Here is a 25,253-nt window from a genome sequence, read left to right on the forward strand (position 1 = left end):
TGACGCGACTTTGCAGGCATTCTCCTCTCTTTTATGGGACTATCAAGGCGATACCAGCGGCAGAGAGCCATTTCGACTTCTATTCCTGGTGATTCCTGGTTCCCAAAAAGGGGGAGGAGACCTACTGGTCCTCAACAGCTATCTGAATAAGTTCACATTCTGTATACTTATGTTCAACGTGCTGTCTCGCTCTATTCATTGAGTCAACTGGTTCACCTCAGTCGACCTAAAGGATGGTTATTTTCAGATACAGTTGAAGTCGGAAGTTTACATACACTTAGGTTGGAGTCATTAAAACATTTTTTTAACCACTCCACAAATTTCTTGTTAACAAACCATAGTTTGGCAAGTCGGTTAGGACATCTACTTTGTGCATGACACAAGGAATTTTTCCAACAATTGTTTAGAAATATTATTTCACTTATCATTCACTATCACAATTCCAGTGGGTCAGAAGTTTACATACACTATGTTGACTGTGCCTTTAAACAGCTTGCAAAATTCCAGGAAAAGATGTAATGGCTTTATAAGCCTCTGATAGGCAGATTGACATCATTTGAGTCAATTGGAGGTGTACCTGTGGCTGTATTTCAAGGCCTACCTTCAAACTCACTGCCTTTTTGCTTGACATAGGAAAATCAAAAGAAATCAGCCAAGACCTCAGGAAAAAGAATTGGAGACCTTTACAAGTCTGGTTCCTCCTTGGGAGCAATTTCCAAAGGCCTGTACTAAAGGTACCATGTTTATCTTTACAAACAATAGTACGCAAGTATAAACACCATGGGACCACGCAGCCGTCATTCCGCTCAGGAAGGAGACGTGTACTGTCTCCTAGAGATGAACCTACTTTGGTGCGAAAAGTGCAAATCAATCCCAGAACAACAGCAAATGACCTTGTGAAGATGCTGGAGGAAACGGGCACAAAAGTATCTATATCCACAGTAAAACGAGCCCTGTATCGACAACCTGAAAGGCCACTCAGCAAGGAAGAAGCCACTGCTTCAAAACCGCCATAAACAAGCCAGACTACGATTTGCAACTGCACATGGGGTTAAAGATCATACTTTTTGAAGATATGTCCTCTGATCTGATGAAACAAAAATAGAACTGTTTGGCCATAATGACCATTGTTATGTTTGGAGGAAAAAGGGGGTTGCTTGCAAACCGAAGAACACCATCCTGCTTTACGGGGGTGGGAGCATCATGTTGTGGGGGTGCTTTGCTGCAGGAGGGAGTGGTTCACTTCACAGAAGAGATGACATCACGAGGAAGAAAGATTATGTGGATATATTGAAGCAACATCTCAAGACATCAGTGAGGAAGTTAAAACTTGGTTGCAAGTGGGTCTTCCAAATGGACATTGACCCCTTGTTATGTAGTTTCATGAATGGGGTGTTTCGTTTACGTCCAGATTCCAAGCCTTTAGTATTGCTTGAGGCTATTTCAAAGCAGCCTTTTAAGCTGCTGGAAAGTGTGGAGATGAAATTAAAGTGCCTTCAGAATGATTACAATTACATTTTGTCACTAATCTACACACAATACTAGAGGTCGACCGATTAATCGGAATGGCCGATTTAATTAGGGCCGATTTCAAGTTTTCATAACAATCGGAAATCGGTATTTTTGGACATTTTTTAAAAATGTAATCTTTAAATAGGCAAGTCCGTTAAGAACACATTCTTATTTTCAATGACAGCCTAGGAACGGTGGGTTAACTGCCTTGTTCAGGGGCAGAACAACAGATTTTTACCTTGCCAGCTCGGGGATTCAATCTTGCAACCTTACAGTTAACTAGTTCAACGCTCTAACCACCTGCCTCTCATTGCACTCCACAAGGAGCCTGCCAGTGACGTGAATGCAGTAAGCCAAGGTAAGTTGCTAGCTAGCATTATAACAATCAATCAATCATAATTACTAACTACACAAGGTTGATGATATTACTAGTTTATCTAGCGTGTCCTGCGTTGCATATAATCGATGACATTTCGACATTTTCTGTATGGTTAGTGAGAATGTCCATATTGCTAATGTACCGTCCCTTACTAGACGTCCGAAAACATTTTTAAAATTCGGGGACGGCGTCGGGCTGAGCGGCAGGGCCAGACCTACCGGGAAGTCATCAAATTAACTTTGTCGGACATTCGGTTTTCGTTTTATAAAATAATCACATTTTGGTCATTATTCCGCTATCCCGGAAAATCCCACAAGAGGGCATAAGCAATCATACTGCAATTTGACAAAAAATCACGAATCACGACGGGCCTTATCTCAAAACTGAAAATATTTCGAAGCCGAAACTTGGTGAGCATAGGTTTGGCATAATGGGCAGTTGGCCCCGAACAAGATGGCGTCTAGGCCTCAACGGTTTTTGAGTTATGTCCATTTTTCTGGGATTAAAGGTCCAAAATGAAAATAGAGAAATTATTTTTTCACTTCACGTCAAAGTCAAGGAGCCTCCGGTGTCAATAACAAAAAAATCAGCCATTTATCTATCGTCATTTAAGAGAAATCGTACAATGATAGATTTGTGATGTTCAAATATAGTTTTTTTTTTTTCAACAGTTACAGATCCAGTTGCAGGGTGTTCATACGAATATTTTCAAAGTGTGCTGCAGAGCTCTGTGAGATTTCTGTGATTTTCTGAAATAACACACTCACTAAACCCTCCGTAAATAACTCAGTTCTTAACGTAAAGGCTTAAAACTCAGGATTCTGTAAAGGCATACCCCAATGATGATATGAGTTTATTTATAGCTTCCTGTGCCAACAGGAAGTGCCTTAAATGGTGTCATAGTGGCTGTATCCAAGGGTTAAAAAGGTCAGATCTTTTCAAAACATATGTGTGATTAGGCAACCCTCCTGAACTGTAAAATCAGTCATTTCTCCCAACAGATGTCAAAGAAAAGCTCTCACACACACACACACAGCAAGGATGGAGTGACACAGCGCGGTGTTTAAAGACACAGAGCAGGCAATGGCGTAAACATAATCCCAAGGCCGTGCCGAGTTCAACGAGATATCCCGCTTGACCGTAGCTCGCTCGGTCTAAGCGCAGCGACCATGAGAAAAGTAGGCCCAAAATGAAGCCTGCACCACAACGTCATTTGATTTTGGGTGACAGCGGCGGAACCGTTAGGTTTAGAAGGACAATTCAAACACAGGAATGTTCCTAAGGTCCTCCCAATCTGTGCAAGCCTAACCTTGACCGTGTGGCATTAACCCTTCACAGTTAAAAGGTGTTTACATCAAACAGTTTGCATAGACTTCTCTCCCCATAGGAATACATTGCCTTCACCTCTAAATTCAACCTGAAGCCTATGTGGGTTATGAATGCCTTATGAACCTGTCTTTGATGACAGTCCATCAGGACACTATGAGGTCTACCTGTGTCGATTCTAAGCTTCCTGGAGCAACCGGAAGTGGTTAAATTCACCCAAAATGTATTTGGATGTACATCACCAGCAAAGGTGAAAATGACTCTGCATTCAACCCTGTGTAGATCAGTCAATTCTCAACTTAAAGACTTAACTCAGGATTCTGTAATAGAATACCCCAATGAGGATGTGTGTTGAGTTATAGCTTCCTGTGCCAACCGGAAGTGCCATAATTGGTGTCTCATGGGCTTTTTCGAGGGGTTAAAAAAAATCAGATCTTTCCAAAACTTCATATATGTGATTAGGCAACCCCCATGAACTGTAAATCAGTCATTTTTCCCATAAAATTTCAAAGGAAAACTAAATCACAAACACACACAGCTTGGAAGTAGGGACCCATTGGGGTGCGTAGAGACATACACTCCCTGCATTAGTTAACCTTGTTGGAACTTTTAAAGAACCGTCAGACCTAGAGTTCCGAAACTTTAGAATCCTGTTCTAGACCTCAGGTCGATAGTGCGTGGTGAGTTACGTCGCTCTAGAAGGTTCTCGGACCGAGAAACAGCCTCGTACATTTGCAATGACTTCAATTCATTTTGACCATTACAAAAATGTCGACATTTAGAAATGTCCCAGAGTAACAAGACTAGGTGCATTGTGACCGTCTCGGCCCATAGAGACAGAACCCGACGTTTCTGTACGATAGCTCATTCAAGGACACCGTAGCAAGTAATTGAAAAAAGTGGATTTTCAGCACCAATTAGGGTTTTACTCGACACCAAATGACCTATCGAGCCGAAACTTGGGATTCGGAGTCGCCTCAGCTAGGCCTACACATAACACAAGAAATGGACCCACAGCTAGAACGTAACTACGTGTTTTATGGTTTTTTTATGGTTTGACCCGAAGGCGTTGTGAATTTTGGGCCAGCTCTGAAGTATGTGATACTTGGCTACTAAACGAGTTGGGAAAAGTGGGTTTGGTGTCAGTTTGTATCAGTTTGGTGTCAGAATGATATCAAATTGACTGATGGACGTTGACTTGCTGGTGACTCTTGTCCATTTGCATTATGTTTAAACGGTGAGGTACCATCACCAAAAGTGACATTCTGAAATCAACCCTAACGAGCGATGGAGAGGTACCAGAATCACTGCCCAGCCATCCCGAGTTCATCGGGCCAGTCAATTTGGCATTCCTGCACGATTTTTATAGCATGACAAATTCGTGATGGTGAATGCCCAGTTAACCATATTGCAAATGCACAGTGACTTTGCAAAAGTGAGAACATAAACAAATGGACATGATGAAATCAACACCACGAGTGATGGAAAGGAACAACAATCACTGCCCGGCCATCCCGAGTTCATCAGGCCAGTCAATTTTGCATTTCTGCAGGATTTATGAGCATGTCAAATTTTTTATGACATTTGGCCCCCACAAGTTTTTTATAAAATTTAGCTATTTTTGACTTCCTATGAAATCATATTCCAAATGGAGAAAACATATGCCTAATGCACAAGTAAAATAAAATAAAACATTATGATAAAATATGACTAAAGTATGTTGATACAGTTCTTATACGTGTGTAATTGACACAAAATTCTAAAGAATTTTGAAAAACGGTCCAGAGAGCACTTTTTTAGTGGTGTGAAGTTTTTTTATAAAATTTAGCTATTTTTGACTTCCTATGAAATCATATTGCAAATGGACAAAACATGTGCCTTATGCGCAAGTAATAATAATAATAAAAAAATTATGATAATAAAATTGGACAAAAGTATATTCATACAGTTCTTACACATGTGTAATTGACAAAAAAATGCGAAAGAATTTCGAAAAACGGTCCAGAAAGCACTTTTTTAAGGGGTGATAAGTTTTTGACAAATTCATTTTTTCAAAATTTGGCTTTTGGATGTTGACTTGGGATCCATTTCCTATATGAAAAACCATGGTGGAGCGCACACGCCACCTGTTGGATTTTTGAAGTGTTACAACTGGCAATTGCCATATGGCATTTGCAAAACATTTTGCATGAATCAATGCCGATTTGGGTGGTATTGTCCATCGTGTACATGGTTTGTACTATGCCAATGTTTTCCCATTCATTTTTGTCCAATTCAGAGGGGTATTCCCTTACACACAGAAATACTAGCCTTAGGTCATTAATATGGTTGAATCCGGAAACTATCATCTCGAAAACAAGACGTTTATTCTTTCAGTGAAATATGGAACCGTTCCGTATTTTATCTAACGGGTGGTATAATTAAGTCTATGATTTGATAGAGCAGTCTGACTGAGAGATGGTAGGCACCAGCAGGCTCGTAAGCATTTATTCAAACAGCACTTTCGTGCATTTTCGCCAGCAGCTCTTTGCTGTGCTTCAAGCATTGCGCTGTTTATGACTTCAAGCCCATCAACTCCAGAGATTAGGCTTGTGTAACCAATGTGAAATGGCTAGCAAGTTAGCGGGGTGCGTGCTAATAGCGTTTCAAACGTCACTCGCTCTGGGACTTGGAGTGGTTGTTCCCCTTGCTCTGCATGGGTAACGCTGCTTTGTGGGTGGCTGTTGTCGACGTGTTCCTGGTTCGAGCCCAGGTAGGGGCAAGGAGAGGGACGGAAGCTATTCTGTTACACTGGCAATACTAAAGTGCCTATAAGAACATCCAATAGTCAAAGGTATATGAAATACAAATCAAAGAGAGAGAAATAGTCCTATAATTCGTATAATTACCTACAACCTAAAACTTCTTTTCTGGGAATATTGAAGGCTCATGTTAAAAGGAACCACCAGCTTTCATGTGTTCTGAGCAAGGAACTTAAACATTAGCTTTCTTACATGGCACATATTGCACTTTGACTTTATTCTTCAACACTTTTGGTTTTGCACTATTTAAACCAAATTGAACATGTTTCATTATTTATTTGAGGCTAAATTGATTTTATTGATTTATATTAAGTTAAAATAAGTGTATATGCAGTATTGTTGTAATTGTCATTATTACAAATACATTTTAAGAAATCGTCCGATTTAATCATTACCAGCTTTTTTTGGTCCTCCAATAATCGGTACCGGCATTGAAATCAGTTGACCTTTACACAATACCCCATAATGTCAAAGTGAGATTTTGTTTTTGGAAACATTTTGAAATTTATAAAAATGAAAAGCTGAAATTTCTTGAGTCAAAGTTTTCAACCCCTTTGTTATGGCAAGCCTAAATAAGTTCAGGATAAAACATGTGCTTAACAAATCACATAAGTTGCATGGACTTGTTATGTGTTCTATAATAGTGGTTAACATGACCTTTGAATGACTAGCCATATCTGTACCCCACACACAGTTATCTGTAAGGTCCCTCATTCGAGTAGTGAATTTCAAGCACAGATTCAAACACAAAGACGAGGGATGTTTTTCGATGCCTGACAATGAAGGGCACCTATTGGTAGATGGGTAAAAAATACAAATGTAGACATTGAATATACCCTTGAGCATGGTGAAGTTATTAATTACACTTTGGATGGTGTATCAATACACGCAGTCACTACAAAGATTCTGGCATCCTTTTCTCAGTTGCCGGAGAGGAAGGAAACCACTCAGGGATTTCACCATTCCAATATCTCTCCTTTCATACCACTTTACTGGTCTCCCTTACATCTGCAAAGCAAGTGAGTGAACTACATGCACTGTCAGTTCACCATGCGTGCCTACAGTTTGCCCAGGGCTTTTCCAAAGTTAGGCATAAAGGCGGGTTTGGGCAACAAGCGAAGGTCAGTAGCAATTACAATTGTGATGCCTTGGAGATTATGGCATTCCACCTGCTGCCTTTCCCTTCTTCGGAAGAGGAGCGACTCCACCGTTTGCTAGTACATTTGCCTATAATATGAAGACATTGATTACAAGGCTGAGGGCTCACTCCACCAGAATTATAGCTACCTCTTGGGAACTTTTAAGCGCATCTTCTTAAAGGAGGTTTGTGATATGTCTTGTTGAGCATCCCCTCATACTATTATGAGGTACTACCGGCTAGATGTCACTGCGTCTTTGGCCCATGCTGTCCTAAATGTCTGGGCCTCTGATAGTTATAATTGTCTGGCTTCGGAGAGCATGTCCGATATGGGAGTTGGCCATGTCGCACGGTGAGATATTGAAACAAATAATTGAAAGAGAACTTACGTTTACTTGCGTAACCCCGGTTCTCTATGAGTGCAATGTCTCACCACATTAACCTACTCGCAAGAGTGAGGAAGTTTGGCATGATAGAGAATGACTAGAGGGCAGACTAGTGTTGCTTTAGTATGAGAGGAGGGGCTCCTTCATTTGCCACTTGACCTGTCTGTCTCTGACATGCGTATGATTAGTTATTTGAGTTACTTAAGCCTTGTTCACACTGCAGGCCTTAATGCTCAAATCAGTTCTGTTTTGCAAATCTGTTTTGGACTATTGACTGTCCAAACAGCAAGTTACAAGTGACCAAATCGGATTTGTGTGTTCAGACTTGTCATTTGCTGACAAGGCTACACTACACTTGTCACTTGTCATAGTAATGGCGGGTGTGTGTGCATTGGTGTACAGTGTAGTCTGATTATTGGTGGTGGTAGCATAGTAGTTAGAGCGTTGGGCCAGTAACCGGAAGGTTGCTGGATCGAATACCCAGCTGACAAGGGAAAAATCTGTTCTGCCCCTGAGCAAGGCAGTTAACCTCTCTAGAGTGTCTGGCCAACATCCAGTGAGATTGCGGAGTACCAAATTCAAATACAGAAATGCTTATTATAAAAATTCAGAAAACAAAAGATATTTTATATAGGTTTAAAGATGAACTTCTTGTGAATCCAACCACTGTGTCAGATTTAAAAAATGTTTTACGGTGAAAGCATACCTTACGATTATTTGAGAACAGCCCAGCAGACAAATCATTACACACAGTAACCAGCCAAGTAGAAGAGTTACACAAGTCAGAAATAGAGAAAATTAATCCCTTAACTTCGATGATCTTCATATGGTTGCACTCAGAAGACATGCATTTACTTAATAAATGTTCCCTTTGTTCGATAGTCTTTATATTCAAAAACCTCAGTTTTGTTAGCTTTTTCTTCAGTAATCCACAGGCTCAAACACAATCAAAACAGGCAGACAAAAAATTACAAATTGTATCTGTAAAGTTCATAGAAACATGTCAAACTAGTTTATTTTCAATCCTCAGGTTGTTTTTAGCCTAAATAATCGTTAATATTTAAACCGGACTATAACGTTGTCAATATAAAAGGTAAACAAGAAAGGCGCTCTCTCGGGATTGCGCATGAAAAAGCTCTGTGACACGGCAGCGTCCACTCATTCAGACTGCTCTTACACCCTAATTTTTCAGAATACAACCCTGAAACAATTTCTAAATACTGTTGACATCTAGTGGAAGGCATAGGAACTACAATTTGAGTCAAGTCAATGGATACTGTAATGGCATTGAATAGAATACTACAAAATCAATTAAAAAAACTACTTCCTGAATGGATTTTTCTCAGGTTTTCGCCTGCCAAATCAGTTCTGTTATACTCATACACTTTTAACAGTTTTGGAAACTTTCGTGTTTTCTGGGTCCGAGTAGCAGGCAGTTTAATTTGGGCATGCTTTTCATCCAAAATTCCGAATGCTGCCCCCTACCCTAGAGAAGTTAACCCACTGGTTCCCCGGGTGCCGAAGACGTGGATGTCGATTATGGCTATCTGATTGACAGGTGGTTGGTTTAAATGCAGAAGACACATCTCAGTTGAATGCTTTCAGTTGAACAACTGACTAGGTATCCCCCTTTCTAATGTAGCAAGCTAAGGTGACAACAATGCCTGCCATGGACATTTCCCAGTTGCTTTGAATGTTCCAAATCGTAGGGTAAGAACACTTTTTTTAAGGCCTCAAAGGATGAGATGGTCCATCTTTCAAAATGAGTCCTTTTTGGCTCGCTACAAAAGTCAACTAGCTAGCTAGGTAGCTGTTTAGCTTTCTAGCACATTCACAAATTTGTTTGTAAATGATTAACAAGCTAGTTAGCTACCACATGCTCTTGTCAAACTGTCAACAGAGTAGCTAGCAAGCAACAAGATATATGCTGATTAACAATCTTAAAATCACGCGGGCAAATAGATCAGACATTACCATTCAGACACAAGTCACATGACCAGGAATCAGATTTGTATCAGACTTCAAACCACATACGAAAGTGGGTTTAAATGTGGCTTGAAATATCCGATTCCATGTGCTTTTTGGCTATTCAAGAAAAATAACAGATTAGAATCAGATAAGCAAATAAATATGATTTGAGTCACTTCAAACTGCCAATGTGAACACTGGTAAATCCCACAGTGAGATATCTCACTTGTAATTTGTAATATCAGATAACGGGTTACGCAAGTAACCATAAGATTTCCAGTAATTGTTATTAATGAATAGTATACCCCATGAATTGATGAATAAGATCTTGTCATAAATACTAAGGACATATAGTACTTGATTGTTTTATGTTATTGTTTTCATTAGAAACTTTGTAAACAAATTATATTGCTTTAAATCAAAGAAATGTTGCTCTCATGAATGTCATTCCTTGAGCATTACAGATGCAGTATGATATACATTGAGTGTAGAAAACATTAGGAACACCTGAGCTGTGTTTGAATACCCATACTAACATACTGTATACTACATACTTAATGAGTCCATATGTATGTATGTACTACATAATATTAGTTAATTTTAGTATACTATAAATGCGCTGTATCCTTTCAGTTGATCGTACTAGCTCTTTACCTGTCTACTGGAAGTTGATGCTGTTGCTATGGAACCTCTTGCTAGCTTGTTAGCATAAGAAATTACTAGCTAGATTTCGGGTGTGTTTGTAAATTTTATGTGGAGTGCGCTCTGGGTGTTTGTAAATTCAGGGCGTTGTCAGATTGTCCTTTCGTAAATTCGATGTTTCGCTCTGTGTTCAGCGCACACACTGGATGCTCTGGCCGAGGAGTAGGGTTGATCCGAGCGTTCTGACAGAGCGTTCTGCAGTCAAGCACCCAAGCTAACTTGCTAGCTACTTCCAGACACAAATGAGAGAACACCTCACTCTGACCATTTTACTTACCTTAGCAGAGCTGGTTAGGCAGCTTTCATGCTATCCGGAGCATTGGTGACTGTAAATGTGCTGCTGGCAATAATTAAATTATGCTCTTTTTTGCTGACGTTTAGTGAAACCGGCCATATTCAATGGGTGTTGCGTGTTCGAAAATTCATCAGTTATTCTGTGCTCTGGCACGGTCAGACGAGTGCTCTGAAATCAGAGTAGATTTGCCAGTGAATTTACGAACACACCCAAACCACAATACCACTTAGCTAAGCTGTGAATAATCAAGTCAATAAACGTTGGGTAGGTAGTTAGCATAAAGTAAATATACTGGCAAGTTTGATGTATTAGTATCCAGTTAACGTTACAGTAGGTAGCTAAAATACCCAGTACATACTGCTGTAATGATATGCTGTTCGTAAGGATAGTTTAGTTAACAAATCGTCAGCCAACATGACGTGTAACGCAATTTATTTGAGAAGTCATTACTTTATTACATTACTCAACATTTTAATAATTTGTATCCACTCTCGTCGGACTTCGGCTACATATTTTCCGCACTTTTCTTAAAATTTGAAAATGCTGTGAAGCCACGCCCATTTCTGAAGAATTGCATTATGTGCCCTAAAAGCACGGAAAAAGTGTGCATTACTTGTATACTTCGTATTTGGCGAATGTAGTACGACATCCGGGAACTTGTGGCATACTAACTATATCCATACTATGACTTATTAGCATACTACATACTCAATTTATGTCACAAATAGTGGGGTTAGTATGAATATTCTAACACACCTCTGCTCTTTCCATGACACTAACAATGTGAATCCAGATGAAAGCTATGAGCCTGTCACCTGTTTAATCCACTTTAATCAGTGTAGATGAAGGGGAGGAGACAAGTTAAAGACTCATTGAGACAATTGATACATGTATTGGGTATGGTTGCCATTCAAAGGGTGAATGGGCAAGACAAAATATTTAAGTGCCTTGGTAGTCGTTTGAGTGTGTCAAGAACTGCTACGCTGCTGTTTCCCATGTGTATGAAGAATGGTCCACCACCCAAAGGACATCCAGCCAACTTGACACAACTGTGGGAAGCATTGGATTCAACATGGGCCAACATCCATGGCCTGACAAATTGAGGCTGATTTGCAGGCAAAAGGGGGTGCAACTCAATTTTAGATAGGTGTTGAACATTCTGTAAAGTGCTATTTCCATTTGAAAATGAAATGTCATGGGATGCATTTGCTCTATAGTCTATTGTTTACATTATTGTTGGTGGCCCACGCTTTGATGTGTACATCTTACAGAATGTGACTAACTATTATCAACGTGTGATGGAGTGTTGCCATTCAATTGGTCGAACTGAACACACAATCTTTGCAAAGCACATTGCTGGCCACTTGGACTTGGAGCAGTAGCAGAATGTGCCAGCAGTAGACAGGGAAAGACCGGTTTTGTACTGTAAGCTTGTAAATAAAGATAACCACCACCCAAGATTCTCTCTAATCATCCTAGCGGCCAGAGTCTAGGATGATAACAGAAAAGAGTATTTGTGTTAGTTTAATACACCATCAAGCACCAATAGGATACTTGTTGTTGACCGCAACATACCTCATAATATTCTGATTCACAAAATAGGATACAGTCCCATGGGTGCAATGCCTCACAGATAGAATAATATGTTTTGCCCTATATTTATATTGTATTTTTTTTTTTTTTTAAATCCCAGGTCCCTGTCCCCGCAGGAGGCATTTTGCCTTTTGGTAGGCCATCATTGTAAATAAGAATTTGTTCTTAACTGACTTGCCTAGTTAAATATATATTTTTAACAGTCTCTGTTGTCTGGTCTTGCCATTCTATAGTTCACATAAGCTGAGCTCAGCAAGAGTATGTAGTGGATTCCTTCTGTGTGTGCATAAGATGTTTTGTTAGTTTCCTCGTCAAACTTAATTTGATGTCTGCTTCTCATTTCTGAAAAAAAGGGGCATTTTTTGAACGTTCCCAGAATTTCGCAAACCTAGGCATTCATTGTACTAGTACATGCAGGTCTCTGACCGAGCAGATGTGTAGCCAACTGAATCCTCCAGAATTCTGACATGCCCTATAAAAAGTGGGACGACACTGTTGTTCATCTGAAGTGCTTTTTCTGATTGTTATAAATCCAAAATTAGGCTTAGGTTCGTTCAACCTATTCTATTAAATTTGTCTGAAATCAAATAACAAATTTGACAGATCAGTGTGATTTTGTTTTTATTGAATGAAATCTTCTAAATTGCATGTAACGCTTCATGTGTGGGGGGCAATGTAGTGGCGGCAGTCTATCAGAAGAGTTGGAGGCATAGTCTATTGGGGGCATGGCTTTCAGTTTATTTTTGGCCACCTGTGAGAGTGAATGTCATTCCAGGTAATGTGTTCTGTTTATTAAAAAAAATATAAAAATATATGAAAAACTATATGATTATATATTTACTGCCAGCACTGAATCTTAAATGATGCACTATCTGTATATGTACTGTGATACTCAAGTGCCTGGAAAGGCTTCCATTTATGATTAGGTTACAATATTGTAACCAGTTAATGTGTAAGTCTAAGTCTGATTTCATTTTTTAAATATCTTAACAGGAAATGTATTGAATTGCTTGTAACCCACTTGAAAAAATGTGGATAGGTAATTCCAAAGTGAAACATCTACTTGGTACAACATGAAAAATGTGTTGTATAGGCCTATCCATTAATTTATTAGGATTAAAGGCCCAATGCGGTCCCCCAAAAATTGAATGTAGTTTATCATATTGTGCAATAGCTAATGAAACTCTAACACTGTAAAAGTGTAAGAGGAAAAAATATCAGTGTTAATTCCTGATCGTTGCCTGATAGTTGCCTTTAAAAATACAATGTACACAGGCCCTTCTAATCATCCTGTTTGCATGGGCGGGTGTTTCGCTTGCCTGGCGACATCAGCAGGAAGGAAATTGGTGAATAGACCAATAACAGTGTTCCAAATATGTCTGCCAATAACACCTAGTCCTAACAAAGACCACTCCCAGACAGTCCTAACAAAATTCTTTGAGAAATATGTTTTTGCTTTTAAAAAAAAATTTTTTTAATGGAAAACTATTACAGTAAGGTTCTTCATTGTTACCCAGAAATTATTTGATTTTGATATAAAATGTTCTGCATTGGGCCTTTAACCAAAGGGGAATTTAAGATCAGTGTTGAAAGAAATAGGTTGTAACTTGAAATATAGACTTGTTGATAATAAAATAGAACAGTTGGCATTGAATCAGATATTTTGATTTTATCAAATGTTATTTTCCCCCCCAATTTGAAAACCCCCCAAGTGTTTTTTTGTGGCTGACATGAAAATCTGGATACTGCCCGATCCTAATATCACATGATTTACAGTATTATCGGCTTAGTACACAAGGGGGCGGCAAAAAAACAATTACCAGAATGCTAACAAAATTAGCACAAGTAATAGCAAATTTCCATGGAGGCTGCTAGCAAAATATGCTAACATGTTTTTGTTGATGTTTTTTTTTTGCAAAGACAGGCAGTCCAGCTCATAAAATTATACATGTATAAGTAGGAAATACCGAATGTCATTTTTGGTAAATATGGACATTTACAAGTGATTGTGAATGAGAGACATTGTGCACGTGTACACACTGTGTTTGTGTGGAGTCTGGAGTCGCTAGGGCAACGGGCCTGCCTGCTCTGCTCAGCGAAAATGGGGGAGGAGCTAAATATAGCAGTGGCAGCTGTATCTCGTTCAAAGGGCTCTGACTTCTCAAACACTGCAGAAAGCCAACAGAATATGATGCCCCATCACCTTATTAATTCAGCCACTTACTTAGATAACTAGGAAGTTATATTTAGGGGTCGTGTTAGCAAAAATTTTAACTCATAATAAATACAGTATCTTACTGCGTTTTGTAAAAAATGCTTCTTATTGTAATTTCTGCTTGGGATCAAACTCATTTTGCACTCTACTTGATTGAGAATTTGCGAACAGCAGACTGCAGTCTGACTGATGTGTAGCTACTTTTCGCCAGTACTTTTCTCAGTATAGCCAGCCTACTTTCCTCCAGTAAAATGCAAGATTAACTTTGAGAAAAAAATTAGGAAATGTAGCTGGCTACATTCTTTCCATGATAAACAGAAATATGATGGCCATGCATAGTTTTTGCAAAAAAGACGGTGCTTTTTCATTGTAGCGTTGTAGTTCTGTTGTCATCTGATGAAAATGAAGCTATTTTCTGTTGAATGTGTTGCACAAATGTATTTTCTGTGAAGGAAAACTATAGTTGCACACCCCTGATCATTCTATTGAAGCAAAAAAAAAAGTTCAATATAACGTGACCCGTGTCAATAGTAGTGGACGACATTGCTACTCCTATCGAAGCCTACTAGAAAGGTTGTGCCCTCCGACTACCCAATAGTAATAAAGCCCCCTTTACTGGCTCATAGCTACTTACTTACTAACCCTTAGTAAACTTTTTGAAAAATTGGTGTTTGACCAGATACAATGCTATTTTACTGTAAAGAACTTGACAACATACTTTCAGTACACTTAAAGGGAAGGACATTCATCAAGCATGGCACTTACAAGATTGGCTGAAATAAATGGATGATAAAAAGATTGGGGGTGTTGTTTTGTTAGACTTCAATGCAGCTTTTGACATTATCGATCAGTCTACTGATGGAAAAACTTATGGCTTTACACCCTCTGCTATATTATGTATAAAGTTACCTTTCTAACAGAACACAGAGGGTGTTTTTTTTAATGGAAGCCTCCAACATAATCCAGGTTGAAACAGGAATTCCCCAGGGCAGCTGTCTAGGCCCCTTACTTTTTTCTATCATTACTAATGACATGCAACTGACTTTGCATAAAGCCATTGTTTTATGTAGATGACTCAACACAATACACATCAGCAAAGTTTCAGTTAGTTTCAGAATGGGTGGCAAGGAATAGGTAAGTTCAACACTTTTCAAAAACTTAAAGCATTGAATTGGGGACAAAACATTCACTAAACCCTAAACCTCAACTAAATCTTGAAATAAATAATGTGGAACTTGAGCAAGTTGAGGTGACTAAACTGCATGGAGTAACCTTGGATTGTAAATGGTCATGGTCAAAACATGTTGATACAACAGTAGCTAAGATGGGGATAAGTCTGTCCATAATGAAGCGCTGCTCTGCCTTTTTAACAACACTATCAAAAAGGCAGGTTCTACAGGCCCTAGTTTTGTCACACTTGGACTACTGCTCAATTGTGTGGTCAGGTGCCATAAAGAGGGAGCTCAGAAAATTACAATTGGCTCAGAACAGGGCAGCACAGCTGGCCCTAAAATGTACACGAAGAGCTCACATTAATAATATGCATGTACATCTCATGGTTCAAAGTGGATGAGCGATTGACTTCATTACTTGTTTTTGTAAGAATGTTGACATGCTGAATGCGTCGGTGTCTGTTTCAAACTACAGCTTGGACATCCATGCTTACCCCAGAAGACATGTCTCCAAAGGTCTCTTCACAATCTCCAAGTCAAAAACAGACTATGGGAGGTGCACAGTACTACATAGAGCCATGGCTGCATGGAACTCTAATTCCACATCAGGTAACTAACTAACTGATGCAAGCAGTAATCAGATTTTTTAAAAACAGATAAAATGCACAGTGGGGGCTGTGAAGAGACACACAGACACACATACACATGATAGGACATGCTCTCTACACACGTATACATGGATTTTGTATTGCAGATATGTGATAGTAGAGTAGTGGCCTGAGGGAACACACTTAATGTGTTATGAAATGTCATGTATATGACTGCCTTAATGTTGCTGGACCCCAGGAAGAGAAGCTGCTGCCTTGGGGATCCTTAATCAATACAAATACATAGTTGGACTCACCTGCTCCCTCTTTCTCCAGTTGTGCTATTTACAAACACACTCGACTGGCTCAACTGTTCTGGGGAACTACGGTAAGCTTCATAATGGAAAATAATGTGACAAGTGAAATGAAGAACGCAATCTGCTTTATCTTCTAACATATTGCATAAGTTGACTGCAGGTATTAAAGTAGCTACAAATATGAACATTTTATAGAAAAACTAGAATAGAATTAGTTACAGTGATATTGGTAGGAAACATCTCCACTTCGCTGATCCTCAACACAGGCCCCACAAGGGTACGTGCTCAGCCCCCTCCTGTTCTCCCCGTTCACCCATGACTGCGTGGCTATAAATGCCTCCAACTCAATCATCAAGTTTGTAGACGACACAACAGTAGTGGGCTTGATTACCAACAACAACGAGACAAACTACAGGTGATATGATTGTGGACTTCAGGAAACAGCAGAGGGAGCACCCCCCTATCCACATCGACGGGACAGCAGTGGAGAAGATGGAAAGTTAAGTTCCTCGGCGTACACATCACAGACAGTGTGGGGCAGAAGGCGCAACAGCGCCTCTTCAACTTCAGGAGGCTGAAGAAATGAGGCTGAAGAAATGGGACTTATCACCTAAAACCCCCACAAACTTTTACAGATGCACAATTGAGAGCATCCTGTCAGGCTGTATCACCGCCTGGTACGGCAACTGCACCGTCCACAACCACAAGGCTCTCCAGAGGGTGGTGCAGTCTGCACAACGCATCACCAGGGGCAAACTAGCTGCCCCCAGGAGACCTACAGCACCCGATGGCACAGGAAGGACAAAAAGTCAAGGACAAACACCCCCCCCCGAGCCACTGCCTGTTCACCCCGCTACCATCCAAAAACGAGGTCAGTACAGGTACATCAAAGCGGGACCGAGAGACAGAAGCTTTTTTTCTCAAGGCCATCAGACTGTTAAACTGATAGAGGCTGCTGCCTACATACAGACTCAAAGTCATTGGCCACTTCAATAAATGGATCACTAGTCACTTTAATAATGCCACTTCATTAATGTTTACATATCTTGCATTACTCATCTCATGTGTATATACTGTATTCTATACCATCTACTGCATCTTGCCTATGCCGCTCGGTCATCGCTCATCCATATATTTTTATGTACATATTCTTATTTAATCCCTTTACTTAGATTTGTGTGTATTAGGTCATTGTTAGATATTACTGCACTGTCGGAACCAGAAGCTCAAGCATTTCACGATGCTTGCACTAACATCTGCTAACCATGTGTATGTGACCAATAAAATTTGATTTGACCGTATTGTAATACGGTATATACAGTATACCGCTCAAGCCTAGCTGACATGTCAGCAAAATATCACCATGCATGCCACTGCTGGCTTGCCTCTGAAGCTAAGCAGGGTTGATCCTGGTCGATCCCTGGATGGTCGACCAGATTGTGCTGGAAGTGGTGTTGGAGGGTTGTAAGGGGCACTCTTCCCTCTAGTCTAAGGATATTGCCCTGCGTATGGTGCTGTCTTTCGGATGAGACGTTAAATGGGTGTCCTAACTCTGTGGTCATAAAAAAATCCCACATCATAAGAGTAGGAGTGTTAACCCTGGTGTCATGGCTAAATTCCCAACCTGGCCCCATTCCATCATGGCCACCTAATCATCCCCCTCATTCCTAATTGGCATATCACTCCATCTGATGTGTGGTGAGCGTTCTGGTTCAAAAATGGTGGACGTACATCACCCAGGTGGGTGCTGCACATTGGTGGTGGATGAGGTGAGTCTCCCCCTTACTCTGTAGGGCGCTTTAAGTGCCTCCGTTGGTAGAAAAGTGAAATATACAGTTAGCTCAAACTATTTGGAAATGTGGCCATTTGTTGTTTTGGCTTTGTACCCCAGCTCTTCATATATTACATAATACAATGGCTGTGGGGTTTAAGTGCAGACTGTCAGCTTTCATTTGGCGTTATTTTCATCCACATCGGATGAATTGTTCAGAAATTACAGTACTTTTGGTACAAACATAAACTGCTGATGCACAACCACATTTTGAAATTGCTCCTCGTGTATTATGCGATTCTTACTCTCAATAGTAAGTTGAGACCCGAACTGAGTCCCTAAACTTTTTTTTTTGGGGTGGGGGGGGGTCGAGGCCCCCTAGCTGCCAGGGGTTGTTCTAAGCTACCTCTTATGTCTGGATCTGGCCCTGTACTTAAACATGGCTATTGTGGAGTTATGTTATTTTGCCATATTCTGTGTCCTACATTTGTGTTAATGAAAAGAGTGCAGTTTCAACACATTCTCCGATACCACACGCAAAGATTTTGTTTTGGTGTTATGCCTTGGCAATGACCTCTACTGCGTTTGTGTGCCCTGTACTGTGTACCTTTTTATGTGTTCATCATGCATTTTTTTTGTTATCCATCAATTCACTCTTCTACAGTGGAACATGTAAATGAATGGGCCCAAAGCATCCAGATCAGCAAAATCCTCCCCAAACAAGATAGCTTTTTAAGTGTTACTGTTGGCTTTTGATTTTTATTAGTGAACTTTGCGTACTGTAGCACAGTTTTATGAATGCGTCCCAAATTGCGCACTGTTCTCTTCATAGTGCACTACTTTTGACCAGGGACCGTAGGGATTAGGGTGCCATTTTAGACACAGCCTATAGGCCTAACTGACCTCTGTGCTGCAGACAGCAGTAATCTGTGCCCGGGCTGCAGCCACGAGGGACTGCTAAACCCTTTGTCTATAAACTGTATGGGGCAGCAGATAAAACTAAATATTTGCTGAGGCTGTTGTTACCAACAACACAAGTGCCATCAGGTTATTAGAGTTACACGGACAGCATTATGCGATTATCAGAAGACAATATGACCTTACAGGCCCCTACAGTGGGCGACAGGTAGTCTAGCTGTTAACAGCGTTGGGCCGGTAACCAAAAGGTCACTGGTTTAAATCCCAGATCCGGCAAGGTGGGAAAATCTGCCGTTTTTGGTAGTTAACCCCCAACCCCTAGTGCCGATGACGTGGACATCGATTACGGCAGCCCCCGCACCTCTGATTCAGAGGGGTTGGGTTAAATTTTATTTTATCTTTATTTAACTAGGCAAGTCAGTTATGAACAAATTCTTATTTTCAATGATGGCCTAGGAACAGTGGGTTAACTGCCTGTTCAGGGGCAGAACAACAGCTCGGGGGTTTGAACTTGCAACCTTCCGGTTACTAGTCCAACGCTCTAACCACTAGGCTACCCTGCCGCCCCATGTAGAAGACACATTTTGGTTGAATGCATTCAGTTTTGCAACTAACTAGGTGTCCCCTTTTTACTTCCCTTCCCAGTATATATATACACTGAGCACCCACCTTTTTGCCCTCAAAACGGTCTCAATTCATCTAGGCATGGACTTGACAAGGTGACGAAAGCATTCCACATGGATGCTGGACAATGTTGACTCCAATGCTTCCCACAGTTGTGTGAAGTTGGCTGGATGTTCTTTGGGTGGTGTACCATTCTTGATACACATGGGAAACTGTTGAGCGTGAAAAACCCAGCTGCGTGGCATGCAGTTCTTTACACAAACCAGTGTGCCTGGCTCGTACTACCATACCCCGCACTTAAATATTTTGTCTTCCCATTCACCTTCTGAATGGCACACGTACACAATCCATGTTTCAATTGTCTTGAGACTTAAAAATCCTTCTTTAACCAGTCCCCTTCATATACACTGATTTGAAGTAGATTTAACAAGTGACATCAAGAAGGGATCATAGCTTTCAATGGATTCACATGGTCAGTCCATGTCATGGAAAGAGCAAGTGTTCTTAATGTTTTGTACACTCAGTCAATCCCTCTACAACGTTCAATATATTTCAATGCCTTTCTGCTCTCATTAAGGCCTACACAATCTGGTAAACAGCGAATGTATGATTTTTATTTGTTTTACCTGGTGTTAATGGATGAGCCCAGAGTATTATGCCAGTCGGCTATGAAGAACTCAATATTTTAGGTTCATATGCCAGGATGGCCTCTGTAATGAAGTTGGTTATAATTGGTGTGTTCTAAAAATTCACTCTGGAGTGCCAGAGTGTGCTCTGGGAGTTGTCAGATTTTCATTCTGTTAGTAAATCCAGAGCATTTCGCTCTTAGAGCGTTCAGAGCGCACATTGGAAGCTCTGGTTGAGAATTAGGGTTGAGCCGAGTGTTCTGCAGCCGAGCCAACTGACTAAAGTTGGCTAGCTTGCTAGCTACTTCCAGACACAAATCAGAGAACACCTCACTCTGACCATTCGACCGTCCCTAGCAGAGCTGGTTAGGCTGTTGTCATGTTATCTAGAGCGTTGGTGACCAATTTGTAAGTCGCTCTGGATAAGAGCGTCTGCTAAATGACTTAAATGTAATGTAATGTGACCCAATTTTTTTTTTTCCCGACGTTTACTGACACCGGTCATATTCAAAGGGTGTTGAGCCCCTCCTTGTTTGCCTGTTTTGCATGTTATTTTCGCATTAACATGAGTCACGTACAGTATGTTTACAAACAATGTAAAAAAAACTATAGATTTATTTATTTGTATTTTATTGGGTTAATAAAGCGGCATGGTCTCTTTTTTTGGGGGGGGGTTTCTTGAGTAAGGCAGCTCCAAAATGCATCTGCTTCAGCCTAGCTCGGGGCTTTCTGTGGTGGAGGGGCAGCCAGAGGAAAATACAGAGCGTAGGGGTTGGTAATATTCTCTAGTTGCGCCGTGATTGGCTCAGTGTTCTCACTCATGGAGACACTACATCACCAAAAAATCTATAGGGAGAGCTAGAAAGTTCAAGCCCCCTTGGGTGCTGCCTTGGAGTTACAGTAGAAGTGCCCATCCAAGAAAGGCTCAAAGTCATTGGTCACAGATAAATCACGTTATCTACAGTAGCTTTGATTGGACTGATCATGTCAACATCTTACTTACAAAATAGAGGTCGACCGATACCAATTATTGGAGGACCAAAAAAGCCAATACCGATTAACCAGACAATTTTTGTGTGCGTGTGTACACACAAATTAATTAATGACAATTACAACAATACTCAATGAACACTTATTTTAACTTAATATAATACATAAGTAAAATCTATTTAATCTCAAATAAATAATGAAACATGCTCAATTTGGTTTAAATAATGCAAAAACACACTGTTAGAGAAGACAGTAAAAGTGCAATATGTGCATTTAAAAAAACTAACGTTTAAGATCCTTGCTCAGAACATGAGAACATATACAAGCTGGTGGTTCAATATTCCCAGTTCTTCAATATTCCCATTAAGAAGTTTTAGGTTTTAGTTATTATAGGAATTATGTCGACTTTCTCTATACCATTTGTATTTCGCATACCTTTTGGCTATTGGTTGAATATTTACGAGCCTGCTGCCACCTACCACCGCTCAGTCAGACTGCTCTATCAAATCATAAACTTAATTATAATATAATAAACACAGAAATACGAGCCGTTGGTAATTTAATATGGTAAAATCCGGAAACTATCATTTCGAAAACAAAACATTTATTCTTTCAGTGAAATACAGAACTGTTCCATATTTTATCGAACGGGCGGCAACCCTAAGTCTAGATATTGCTATTGCATTGCACAACCTTCAATGTTATTTCATAATTATGTAAAATTCTGGCAAATTTGTTCGCAATTAGCCAGGCGGCCCAAACTGTTGCATATACCCTGACTCTGTGTGCAATGAACACGAGAAGTGACACAATTTTCCCTAGTTAATATTGCCTGCTAACATGAATTTATTTTAACTATATATGCAAGTTTAAAAGAATATACTTCTGTGTATTGATTTTAAGAAAGGCATTGATGTTTATGGTTAGTTACATTCGTGCAACTATTGTGCTTTTTTTGCGAATGTGCTTTTGTTAAATCATCCCCCGTTTGGCAAAGTAGGCTGTAAATTAACAGGCACCGTATTGATTATATGCAACGCAGGACAAGCTAGTTAACCTAGTAATAATATCAACCATGTGTAATTGACTAGTGATTATGTGAAGATTGATTTGTTTTTTCATAAATTAAGTTTGCTCTTTGCTGCACTTGCGTAACATGCGTATTCAGCTCGCTACGTAGTTTCCTCATGGAATGCACTCCAGTCGGCCATAATCGGCGTAAAAAAATACAGATTACCGATTTGTTAAACTTGAAATCGTCCCTAATCGCTCGACCTCTATTACAAAATCATGAATCACATTGACATTCTACTGGCAAATCCTTTTCAGTCAGTCCTTTGCTACCAGAAATTATAGATAAAACGTATCGGTGCTCATCAGCCATTGGACACAAACACGAAAACAACTTCTTAGACGGGATAAACTGCATTCAATAGAGGATAAAATGAAAGTGGAGCGAGCTTCAGGTCGCGTGCACCAACCACAACAGTACACTTGACTTGGCTATCCACCCAGATAGGAAATGGCTACTTCTTCATTACTCAAAGGAAAAACATCAACCAATTTCTAAAGCCTGACATCTAGTGGAAGCAATAGGAACTGCAACAAAGTGCCGTAGAAATCTAGATCCACATGGAAAACCCATTGAAAAGTCACCTCAACAACAAAAATGGTTGGATGGTTTGACCTAGGGGTTTTGCCTACCAAATAAGTTATGTTATACTCACAGACATTATTCAAACAGTTTTAGAAACTTCAGAGTATTTTCTATCCAAATCTACTAATGAAATGCATATCCTAGCTCCTGGGCCTGAGTAACACGCAGTTTACTTTGGGCGCGCTTTTCATCCGGATGTGAAAATACCGCCCCCTAGCCTAGAGAGGTTGAAAAACAAGTTGGAAATCGCAAATTCAACAATGAGTGGTTGGTAGGAATCAGTGACTAACTGCATGCGTTGCAAGCAATCACTATTTTGCTTCACCTGCTATTCGGTGGAGAGGGTGTGTAAGTCCAAGTCTGGGTTTAAAGCTCTCTTTTCCAAGCTTAAAAGGATAAACATTCACATGCAATGCCATGGTCCAGAAAAGGTTGAATACATTGGCCATGCTGTCAATCCAGACTTCTACTGCTTTCAAAACAACCGGGAAATCTCAGACTTCAGTGAGTTCAAGACAACAGGTAACTCTGGGGGAAAAACAAGCTCCGACTGGGAAAATAACTCGGAAATCCAAGTCGGGAACTCAGGCCTCTTTCTAGAGCTCCTACGTGAAGATCACTGATGTCATGATTCAACCTTGTCTATTTCAGAGTTTCTAGTTGTTTTGAAAGCACCATAAATCCAGAGAATGCCAGACTTTGATGACAAAATTTGCGCACAATAAAGACCGTTGTGCCACCTTCCTGTTCACAGCACAAATGTCCAAAAATGTCTTGTATGCTGCTGCATGAATTATGTAATATACAAAGGATATATGTATTCTGTAGCTAAGAAAGTAATACTAAGTGTATGTTGTGAGGTAAGCTGTTAGTAGCCCATGTGCCTCACCCCAATCATTTGGTCCCTTTCCCCTTCATAATTTAGCCTGCTGTTCTGACTTGGTGGTGCATATGTAGCCTACAGCCTGTTTTGGAGAAATGTAATATCAAATATTGTAAGAGCTTTTATTATCTGCTTATATGACCCCTTTATTTATCCTACGGTTTTGACTTGGTGTACAGGGAGAATACTGTAAGAACGACCCAGGTTCTGAATTCTGTCACTACATTTCAATGGTGCTAAACAAATAGTTATATTGACTATGTCCGTCTTAGCTCGCTCATACATGTCTTTATCAAAATGACGGATTGCCTCTTATCCTTTCATCGTTTCCTTATTCCATAGTTTGTACATCTAAATGGTCAGTGGAAACTACATTTGTTTAAGCAAGTCAGCCATTTCAGCTATCAATTTTAAAAAGGTAGTAAATGAGGCTGAATTAACTTTTTCATTGCCAGACCAGGCTCCGCTGAAAGCCAGGTGTAGCAGTGGTAAGGTGTTGGGACTGCTGTTGGGACAGTTTTATGTAGGCCCTAACAGTTTGTGGGCACCATTTGTCACCGTTATAGTGCAATTAATGTATTGTTTAGTGTTGTGTAGTGGCTTTGCTGGCATGCATCCCCAAAAACATTTTTGAGTTTGCCCCACCAAGATGTACATGCTAAAATCATCACTGGACCTGTCTAATGAGCAGATACAGCCACACCCCAAAGCAAAAGCGAAAGCACAGTGGACAGGAAAAACCCTAGAATGACGAAACCTAGAGAGGAATGTACAGTGTTGAGATTTAAGATGACTTTGGGGTTTTTTCCAGTCAGGGTGCTTTTTCTTTCAGTGCCTTGACAAGTTTGATTGCCGGTTGTTGAAGTTTGAATAACGTTAGGGCTATGGCTCTGTCACTGTGTTTGGTTAGACTCAGCCAAAGATGCACTGCGTAAAGATTCTGTTTCAGTACAGTATTTAATTATTTATCCTCTTTGTTGTTAAGAAAAAAAATTACAAAAAGGCATGCCGAAACTAAAGACTCAAACAAACAAAAGGCTTCAACAAAAGCCAGCAGCCTCATGACTCTGCCAGCTGGGACACTGACTGTTGATCGCCTGAATTGGTAGCACATGTGTGCAAATAAAGGCTCAGCAACTAGACCAGGTTACCGCTGCCATCTGAGGATGGAGTGTTTGTCTATGTCCAAATGCTCATCGTAACCCCATATGCTAACCTTAGTAACTTTTCCATCTCTCTGATAAACATGTTTTTGTGTTGCTTTAACCACAGCCACATCAAGAGATTTGTGTTTGGTGAAGGTACATAACTGGATCTACACAACCAATGTCTTGGGATGTGATTGCATCTTGACGTTAGAGTACTTCGGAGGTCTGAAAACATATGTTGATTT

General features: G+C 40.2%; 1 protein-coding gene across 6 annotated transcripts in view; it reads left to right on the plus strand.

The window, feature by feature from the left end:
• The window catches only part of LOC135522569 (phosphatidate phosphatase LPIN2-like), a 54,438-nt gene that overhangs the window by 4,366 nt on the left and 24,819 nt on the right, over window positions 1-25,253 (plus strand). For 3 of the 6 annotated variants that reach the window (XM_064948953.1, XM_064948954.1, XM_064948955.1), the window contains exon 2: window positions 15,963-16,096. The exons of the other annotated variants lie outside the window; for them this stretch is intronic. In XM_064948953.1, the coding sequence (XP_064805025.1) occupies window positions 15,974-16,096 (123 nt within the window). In that variant the 5' untranslated portion in view covers window positions 15,963-15,973. The remainder of the gene's footprint in view (window positions 1-15,962; window positions 16,097-25,253) is intronic. 6 annotated transcript variants of the gene reach the window in all.

Source organism: Oncorhynchus masou, chromosome 30 (genome assembly GCF_036934945.1).
Source record: "Oncorhynchus masou masou isolate Uvic2021 chromosome 30, UVic_Omas_1.1, whole genome shotgun sequence".
NCBI lineage: Eukaryota > Metazoa > Chordata > Actinopteri > Salmoniformes > Salmonidae > Oncorhynchus > Oncorhynchus masou.